Below are 10,298 nucleotides of genomic sequence, written 5' to 3'. Positions count from 1 at the left end.
CTAATTTTCCATATTTACTTATCTATAAAAATGGAAAACATATTCACAAATCTTTATGACGTTTGTATAAGATGTAAACAATTTGGAAAACAGAAAGGAAATCTGTCCAATATGTAAATTATAGTTTTATAATTTATTTCCCCCGTAATAATGGGTTTTTTATCCTGAATGCTCCACTCATGTTATGTTTAATAACTTAAATGGTGGTGATTATGTTGTAAATTAAGACTACTGCAATAAAACTGTATAATGAGTAAATGTTCTCACTGCAGCACTTTACAGATTTTTTCTATCTAATGTATCTCATCTTTATGGATATTTGTATTTGATTTTTTAAAACAAAAATGTTGGATTACTCTAATTGGTTATAATTTGTTTCTTTCATTTACTGGATTAGATACATCTCTCACATATTTTTCCTAAGTCCTTAGCACATACATAAAAACTTGTCATCCACTAGACCACAAAGAAGGCTTAAATCTTAATTAGAAGAAACTCTACCCATCACAATTTTTGAACAGGGAAAGAATCAACCTCAAACTTAATGACCCAAGCTTTTATTTTTTTAAAGAAATGGAAAACGGCACTCCTGTGCTTTTGGCTTCAACGACAGGAAGTCAGGAGGCAATAGCAGTTGGAACTCCCGTGACACAAGAATGGGGCTGTACGCAAGCCTTGTGTGACGTCATGGAAGCTCTTCGAGAAAAACAGCCACAGCTTTCTAAGTCACACTAAGGGGCGCTGTGCGGGAACCTCTGGGGCAGTGGTACACCGGCTCACTGGAAGATCTACTTATAGCCATGAGCAGTAAGGAATATTTCAAGGGTGGACGCTCTGGCCGCTGGGTCCGGGGATGCCCTAGAGGGGAACAAGCTCCAGGGAGAAGAGCTAGTGGCCGTGGCAGAGGTGGTCAGTACAGTTCTGCCACCCTGTCTGACGTCTGTTACCGCTGCGGTGAATCTGGTCATCACGCTAAGAACTGTGACCTTCACGAGGACGTCTGCTACAACTGTCGGAGAAGTGGCCACATCGCCAAAGACTGTGTCGAGCCTACGCGGTCAAGAGAGCAGTGCTGTTACACTTGTGGCAAACCAGGCCATCTGGCTCGTGATTGTGACCGTCAGGAAGAGCAGAAGTGCTACTCTTGTGGTGAGTATGGCCACATTCAGAAAGACTGCATCCAAATCAAGTGCTACCGGTGTGGCAAGAACGGCCATATGGTCATCAACTGTCCCAAGACAATGAAGATCAAGTGCTATCGTTGTGGAAAGTCTGGGCATATAGCCCGGGATTGCCCCACTGAAGATCCCGCTTAAATTTTTCCTTTGTGGCCCCGCCCCCCCCCCTCCTTTTTGCTGATCGATAATTGTAGTATTTTCTCTGAAACCTCTTCATTGACCAACGATTGATAAATGAAGACTACTCCTAGGCCAGTTAACTTTAATCACCAACTTTAGAGAAGGAAAAGGTTTGTGGAAGTCTTATAATTAATGTTTCTGCACCACTAGTGAATTCGCTTATTGAACAGTAATTCTGAGCCTAAGGCAATTTCTAGGTCCTTTTGATGTATTTTTATTTAAGCTTTAATTAAGACCTACTGTGTGCCAGCTACTATTGGAGGACTTTGGGATACATCAGTACATAAATCAGACCAAGTTTGAGGACACGGACCTAGAATCTATGAAGTAAAATATGTAGTGTCTCAGATGAAGATAAATTGCTACAGAGAAAAAGAACACCAGGTAAAAGGATAGAAATTATGTGTGTTGGCCGGGGGGGGGGGGGGCCACATGTGATTCTGTTTTAGATAAAAAGGCACCCTGAGGAAGCGACATTTCCCCAGAGATTCATTGCATAAATAAAGCTGATTCTACAAATGACTGTGATCTTGACAAAGTAACTCTAATTTATTATGTATTGATTGCTTTTAATTATCTGACTTCATTACCTTTTAAGTAACATTAAAAGAACTTTATCTGATCTTACCTCGGTTAATGAAACCAGCAAAATATGTATAATGTGTTTAAAGAGCTTATAGGGAAAGAGAGCAATGAGAAAAAAAACCAACTAAATAAAAAAAACCTAAGCAGCAAATTGTGGACATAAATATATTGATGGCAAAATTTGGATTTCTATACTTTAAAAATCTAAGACCATAAAAATTAAGATTGAACATAGATTGGGCCTTCAGTAATTTCAAAAATACACATATTCATAGATACAATATTATATTTATATTTAGGAGTTTCTGGAAAATGTGTTTTCACAGATATGAAAATGTTCAGTTTCATAGGCTGAAATCCATTTTTAAAAATAGTATCTGAAAAACAACTGAATTTCTATAAAATATAAAAGGCACTTTTGAACTGTAAGTAAAACCTGGGATAGGGGGAGGATACTATTGTGCCAAGAAAGAATTGAAATTGTAATGAAAAATAATTTAGAAAAATAACAATGACAATACTACACATCAAACCTAGAATGAAACAGAATTGATAGCAGAAAGAATATTGTAGAGGGTAAAACTTTTGATCCATAAACTGAAATGGTACAAGAAATGTAACTAAAGTCACATAAACGTTTAAACTTGTAGATAATTTTTTGAGTTTATTTGTGCCAAACAATTGCTGGGAAGCAAAATCTCAACAGATTGAAATTATGCTTCAGGGAATGACAGTTTTTTTTGGGTTTTTTTAACCTTATTTTATACATTACAATAAAAAGAGAAGATATAAATGGGTTACATGAAATCCAATGCCGATAGATTAGGGAGGCAGGAGAAAGCAAAGTGGAGAAACCTCTGGGACTGGATAAAAAGTGAAACGATAGACATAAGTTTCTTTTACATAGTTGGGTATAGGATAGTTAACAGTCAACAATTAACTCAATAACAATGAGGGAGTTTGTGGTCTCTGCAGATTGGTCTCTTAAAAATGTATCTCCATATTTTCTATTTTTTATATCTCTTGCTACCATACTTTCACAGGACTTTGTGTTGTCCCAGTATCTAAGTAAGGGAGGTGTGTAATGCATGTTTATCAGAAGCATAAAGATCTATCATCTACTCACTGACCTTTGACATATATATCAGAAGGCAAATGGTACTTGATCTAGGAAACTTTTTCTGATCTTTCTGGAGAAGAGAAGACCATTGGGATCCATCAGTAGCTACTCCCAGAATTTATTTAAAGAATTGGAGTTGAGTTCTGCAAGGAGTAGACTGTAGTGGAGACCCAGATTGTCTTTCAGGACTGAAGGACTTATTTTCCCAGATCCTGGAAGTGCTTCCAGTAGTTAGTTTTTCCAGCAGATATGCCATACATATGCTGTTGCCCTTCTTTGGGAAATACCTAAACTGAAAAGAGCTGCTTTGGCCAAGATTATTCTCCTCTTTTGGGCCAGCTCATAGCTAATGACTGGTTTAGCAAGTCTATAAAGACCCCAACTTGCAAAACAAGAAGAGTTTACCTATTTTCAGGATTCCTTGTAATCTCAGCCAAGAACTTGGTTGAATATATTATCAAAACTACATAATTTCTTTCCAATTTAATTAGAATTTTTAACTTTTAGAAACCTTAATTTCCAATCATAACCAAAAAAAGTAAGCAGCCAGCATTCCCTAAATTGACTTTTTAAAAATTTGATTTTTTTAGAGAGAGGAAGGGAAAGAGAGGTGGGGGGGAGAGAGAAAGAGGGAGAGAAACATCTATCGGTTGCATCCTACACATAACCCAACCAGGGATGGAACCTGCAACCTGGGTATGTGCCCTGACCTGGAATAGAACCCACCACCTCTTGGTGTATGGGACGATGCTCCAACCAACTGAACCACACCAGCCTGGGCTCCCTAGATTGACTTTAATGAACACAGTTATAATCTTTAGAAACCCAACTTCCTCTATTGACAAACACACCTACTTTCAAGAAACTTACAAAGTATGAGACATTTATTAACAGCTTCAGATCCACTCCACAGCCTATCTGCAACAAAAGCCAAAAGCAGGTAAACCTGTGACTTGTCTAGGAATTAATGTTTCAGTATTTCATGTTTCAAAATACCTAGATATTCAATAGCTTTTATCAAATTTACTAATTTAGAAATGAATAGCTGAAAAAATTAAATTGATTTGCTTAGATATGGCGAAGGTGCCGTTTGTTTTTATTTTTTTTTTTAAAAAAACAACACTTTTTCTTTTCTTTTTTTTAAAATATATTTTATTGATTTTCCACAGAGAGGATGGGAGAGAGACAGAGAGTCAGAAACATCGATGAGAGAGAAACATCGATCAGCCGCCTCCTGCACATCCCCCACCGGGGATATGCCCGCAACTCAGGTACAAGCCCTTGACCGGAATCGAACCCGGGACCTCTCAGTCCGCAGGCCGACTCTCTATCCACTGAGCCAAACCGGTTTTGGCAATGCTGTTTGTTTTTAAAATAAATCTTTATTGTTGAAAGCATTATATATGTCCCCCTTTTCCCTCCATTCCTCTCTCCCCCCGCCCCCCAAGCCTTCACTACCCTATTGTCTGTGTCTATGGGTTATGCATATATACATACTAGAGGCCCGGTGCTCACAAATTTGTGCCCTCGGAGGGGGGGAGAGGGGGTCCCTCAGCCTGGCCTGTGCCCTCTCGCAGTCTGGGACCCCCTCACCACCCTAGTGTTTGTGTCCATTGGTTATGCTTATATGCATGCATACAAGTCTTTTGGTTGATCTCTTACCCCCCCACCCCACCCTTCCCTGCCTTCCTTATGAAGTTTGATGGTCTGTTCAATGCTTCTCTGTCTCTGGATCTATTCTTTAAAACATATCTATATTGATTTCAGAAAGGGAGGGGGAGAGAGAGGAAGATAGAAGCATCAGTGATGAGAGAGAATCATTGATCAGCTGCGGGGATTGAGCCAGCAACCCAGTCATGTGCCCTTGACTAGAATCAAATCCAGGACCATTCAGTCCATAGGCCAGTGAATGATTCACTGAGCCAAACTGGCTAGGGCTCGCTCTGAATCTATTGTTTTTCCTTACCATTCCATTCTTTAAAAATTTTATTTATTTATTTATTTATTTATCTATCTATCTATCTATCTATCTATCTTTATTGATTGAGGTATTACATATGTGTCCTTATCCTCCCATTGCCCCTCCCCCCACTCTCCCACTCCTGCCTGCACCCCCCTGGTATCTGTGTCCATTGGTTAGGCTTATATGCATGCATACAAGTCCTTTGGTTGATCTCTTCCCCTGACCCCCCACCCTCCCCTACCTTCCCGATGGATGCTTCTCTGTCTCTGGATCTGTTTTTTGTTCATCAGTTTATGTTGTTCATTGTATTCCACAAATGAGTGATATCATGTGATATTTATCTTTCTCTGACTGGCTTATTTCACTTAGCTTAATGCTCTCCAGGTTCATCCAAGCGGTTGATAATGGTAAGAGTTCTTTCTTTTTTACAGAAGCATAATATTCCATTGTGAAGATGTAGCACAGTTTTTTAATCCACTCATCTGCTGATGGGCACTTAGGCTGTTTCCAAATCTTAGCTATGGTGAATAGTGCTGCTATGAACATAAGGGTGCATATATCCTTTTTTATTGGTGTTTATGATTTCTTGGGATGCTTTCCTAGAAGTGGGATCACTGGGTAATGGGAGTTCCATTATTAATTTTATGAGGAAACTTCATACTGTTTATTTTTATGTAGTCCCATTTGTTTAGTTTCTCCTTAGTTTCCATTGTCCTAGGAGTTGTATCGGTAAAGATGTTACTAGAACATATGTCTGACATTTTGATGTCTATGGATTCTTCTAAGATTTTTATGGGTTCCCTTCCCATCTTACATTTAAGTCCTTTAACCAAGTTGAGTTTATTTTTGTGTACGGTGTAAGTTAGTCTAGTTTCATTTTTTTGCAAGGATCTGTCCAATTTTCCCAACGCCATTTATTGAAGAGACTGTCCTGACTCCATTGTATGCTCTTGCCTCTTTGTCAAATATTAATTGAGCATAGTGGTTTGGGTCCATTTATGGGTTCTCTTTTCTGTTCCATTGATCTATACATTGAGTGGCCAGATTATTATGACCCAATTGCCTTCAATACTGTGGCGATTCTTCCTGGCATTGACTGCATGAGATGTTGAAAGGTGATGGCGCGGAATCTGACACCATGCCTGATGAATAGCACTGTCCAGTTCTGCGAGATTTGATGGTTGTGGAACCAGCTGCCTGATGGCTTTTTAAAGTTCGTCCCACAAATGCTCAATTGGATTGAGATCTGGTGATTGTGGGGGCCATCTAAGCAAGGTACAGTCTCCCTCATTTTCTTGAAAGCACTCCTGTACAATACGAGCACCGTGGTATGGTGCATTGTCTTGTTGGAAGAAACCGTCTCCATTGGGATATGCCATCAACATGATAGGATGAACTTGATCAGCAAAGATACTTAGGTATGTTGTGCTATTCAGACATTGTTCCACACAAATTAAAGGGCCCAAATCGTGCCAGGAAAACATGCCCCAAACCATAACACTGCCCCCACCAGCTTGAAGGGCTGTATTCATGCATGTGGGGAGCATGCTTTCATGCTGTTTCCGCCAAAGTCTCACTCTGCCATCTGCATGATACAACTGGAAACGTGATTCATCGGACCACATGACTTTTTTCCAATGCTCAACTGTCCAATCCTTGTGTTCCTGTGCGAATTGGAGACATTTTATCTTGGTAACTGCAGACAGCAAAGGTGTTCAAATAGGCCTTCGGCTTCCATATCCCATACGATGCAGTGTACGGCTAATTTGCCTACAAACATCAGGTGGTCATAATAATCTGGTCACTCAGTGTGTGACTGTTCTTGTGCCAGTACCAGGCAGTTTTGAGAACCATGGCTTTGTAATACAGCGTGATATCTTGTATTGTGATCCCTTCAACTTTGTTCTTCTTTTTCAAAATTGCTGAGGCTGCCTGGGGTCTTTTTTAAAATTCCATATACATTTTTGGAGAATTTGTTCTTGGTCTGTGAAATATGCCATTGGTCTTTTAAGGGGGATTTCATTGAATCTATTGATTGCTTTGGGTAGTATGGACATTTTGATGATGTTGATTCTACCAATCCATGAACATGGTATGTTCTTCCATTTGTTTATGTCTTCCTCTATCACTTTTGCAATGTCCTGCAGTTTTCTAAGTACAGGTCTTTTACCTCCGTAGTTAAGTTTATTCCTAGGTTTCTTAATTTTGGGGGGTACAATGGTAAATGGGATTGTTTTTTTAGTTTCTCTTTCTGTGAGTTCATTATAGGTGTATAAAAAAGCCATAGATTTCTGGGTGTTTATTTTGTATCCTGCTACATTGCTAAATTCATTTATTAAATCTAGTAATTTTTAATGGAGTCTTTGGGGCTTTCTATGTACAATATCATGTCATCTGCAAATAATGACAGTTTTACTTCTTCTTTTCCAATTTTGATGCCTTTTATTTCTTCTTCTTATCTGATCACTATGGCTAGCACTTCCAGTACTATGTTGAACAGAGGGTTAAAAGTGGGCATTCCTGTCTTGTTCCTGTTCTTAGGGGAAATGGTTTTAGTTTCTGCCCATTAAGTATGATGTTGGCTGTAGATTTGTCATATAAGGCTTTTATTATGTTGAGGTATGATCCCTCTAATCCCACTTTGCTGAGAGTTTTTATCAAGAAAGGGTGTTGGATTTGGTCAAATCCTTTTTCTGCATCAATTGACATGATTATGTGATTTTTGTCTCTCAATTTGTTTATGTGCTGTATCACGTTTATTGATTTGTGGATATTGTACCATCCTTGTATCCTGGAATAAATCCCAGTTGGTCATCGTGTATGACCTTTCTAATGTAAGGCTGGATCTGATTTGCTAGGATTTTGTTAGAGGATTTTAGCATCTATGTTCATGCGAGATATTGACCTGAAATTTTCTTTATTTTTAGTGTTTTTATCTGGTTCTTAGATTAAGGTAATGCTGGCTTTATAGAAAGAGCTTGGAAGTGTTCCTTCCTCTTGAATTTTTTGGAATAGTATGAGGAGGATAGGTTTTAGTTATTCTTTTAACGTTTGGTAAAAACTACCCTGTGAAGCCGTTGGCCCAGGACTTTTGTTTGCTGGATGTTTTTTGATGACTGCTTCAATTTCCTGCATAGTTATCAGCTTAGTCAGATGATTTTATTGTTCCTGATTTAGTTTTGGAAGGTCATATTTTGCTAGGAATATGTCCAATTTTTCTAGGTTGAACAGTTTGTTGGAATAGAGCTGTTCATAGTATTATTATTGTGGTTTTTTTTTTATTTTTTTTAAACAATTCTTTGTATTTCTGTGGGGTCTGTTGTTATTTTGCATCTTTCATTTCTGATTTTATTTATTTGGGTCCTCTCTCTTTGCTTCTTGGTGAGCCTGGCTAGTGGTTCATCAATCTTGTTTATCCTTTAAAAAAACCAGCTCTTGGTTTCATCGATCTTTTGTATTTTTTTTTTTGTCTCTATGTAATCTATTTCCACTCTGATCTTTATTATTTCCTTCCTTCTGCTCACTCTGGGATTTTCTTGTTGCTCTCTTTCTACTTCTTTAAGTTGTAGAATTAGATAACTTATTACCCGTTGTTCTTATTTTTTGAGGTAGGTCTGTAAAGCTATAAACTTCCCTCTCAGGACTGCTTTCGCTGTGTCCCATAGATTTTGGATTGTTGTGTTTTCACTGTCATTTGCTTCCAGGATGTTCTTTATATCTACTTTGATCTATTTGGTAACCTAGTCATTGTTTAATAACATAGTATTTCACCTCCAAATGTTTGACTTTTTGTGATTGCTTTTATTGTAGTTTATTTCTTTTTTAAAAAATTATAAAGCTCATTTTTAATTATTTTCTGTGTATTTTGTTCACATTTCACAAAGCAACTTGGATCCAAAGTCTTTATGAATGAGTCTCTAGGAAAAGCAGGAAATATAGACAGGAGGTGCAAAACGGCAATAAACCCAACTCAATTTTCTCCACTTCTAAAAAACCAACCCGAAGGTAGAAGACCCTCATCAGAGTGTGAAACAGGGATGTAAAACAAAAGTTCTTTGTTTTTGGTCATTTTTGCTTTAGTGAGTACAAGTCCAGTTTTTAAGCTTAAGAGTTTTACTTTCTTGCACATTTGCCTCCTGAAACTAAGTGAAGATTTGTAACCTGAACACCCCCTTCTATGCTACATTATCATGACTTACAGTACACAGTTCTGCTTTTTGCCATAAAAATCTTAGCGCATCCCATAAAAACCCCCAAATGATTAATGAACTGCTGAGAATTCTGACTCGCTGGAGATGATTTAATTAGGAATCATCTTTCCAAACATTCATTCAGTGCTTCAAAATAAGTACTCATCTAATTTAATTATGATGACTTCACCGGGATGGTAACACTGCCCACGACGATGTTTACAAAAGCACTTGTCACTCCCTTCGGATGTAGCAATGCAGGAAGAAGAAAAAAACAGTCTGTTTCCATATTCCTCATGTGTTTATACTCTGTAACAAGTGACAGAGTTTAAGTGTCACTTAAGATTATTTCAACAGCGAAGCACTTCAAGTTTGTGTGTCCCGCCATCTTCCATCCTTAAGTGAATCCTAAACTCGCTGGGCTTTTATTCCAGCAACGATTCCCACTCGGTACACGAGACAGGTATTCCAAGGCAACCGAAGCAAAAGACGACAGGATTCTAGCGTGAGGCCAGCGGATTTCAATGCCGCTCCAACATCAAACAATCCCACGGAGGTTACTGCAACACCCGAGCGCTTCCAAAATAAGGTGCCCTCCCAGCGCACCCGCGCGGCCAGGCATAAGCAACAGCTGACCAGATGCTGCACCAGGGGTGCTCCGAATAGCCTACCCTTGACCGATCACCTGCTGTTCGGCCTTGCACATCTTCCCAGTCTGTCCTAACCACAAACCTGTGAAGTTACGCATTATTATTATTCCCATGAACAAAGCTGGACACTTGGACCCAAGGCCCCAGGGCTGATCGGTGGCGGCACGAGGATTTGAAAACACCACCACACATACCCCAACGGTCCAGGATCTCTGCCCCTGAAAAGACACTTCTGTGCAAAAAGGCACCCGCGAGTCGGGAGGCTCCGGAGCTGGCCGCGTAGGCGCGGGGGCGGGGGTGGGGGGGGCAAGGGCACACTCTCCACACAGATGCCCGTCCGGAACGCGACCCGCTGCGCCGGCGGCCCGGGGCACCCAGGAGGGCCGCAGTGGAGAGAGGCGCCCCCACGGGCCGGCGGGCGGGAGTCCTCCG

General features: G+C 39.6%; 1 protein-coding gene across 1 annotated transcript; it reads left to right on the top strand.

Moving 5' to 3' along the window:
- Positions 1 to 800: 800 nt before the first annotated feature.
- On the top strand, positions 801 to 1,316 carry LOC308511316 (CCHC-type zinc finger nucleic acid binding protein-like; the record flags this gene model as incomplete). The annotated part of the gene is made up of 1 exon (XM_081081349.1): positions 801 to 1,316. The coding sequence occupies one exon, from the start codon at positions 801 to 803 to the stop codon at positions 1,314 to 1,316; it is 516 nt and encodes a 171-aa protein (XP_080937475.1).
- Positions 1,317 to 10,298: the final 8,982 nt, after the last annotated feature.

Source organism: Myotis nattereri (assembly GCF_964212035.1).
Source record: "Myotis nattereri genome assembly, chromosome: X".
In the NCBI taxonomy this organism is placed as follows: Eukaryota; Metazoa; Chordata; class Mammalia; order Chiroptera; family Vespertilionidae; genus Myotis; species Myotis nattereri.
This window is presented reverse-complemented; position numbering and strand designations above follow the sequence as displayed.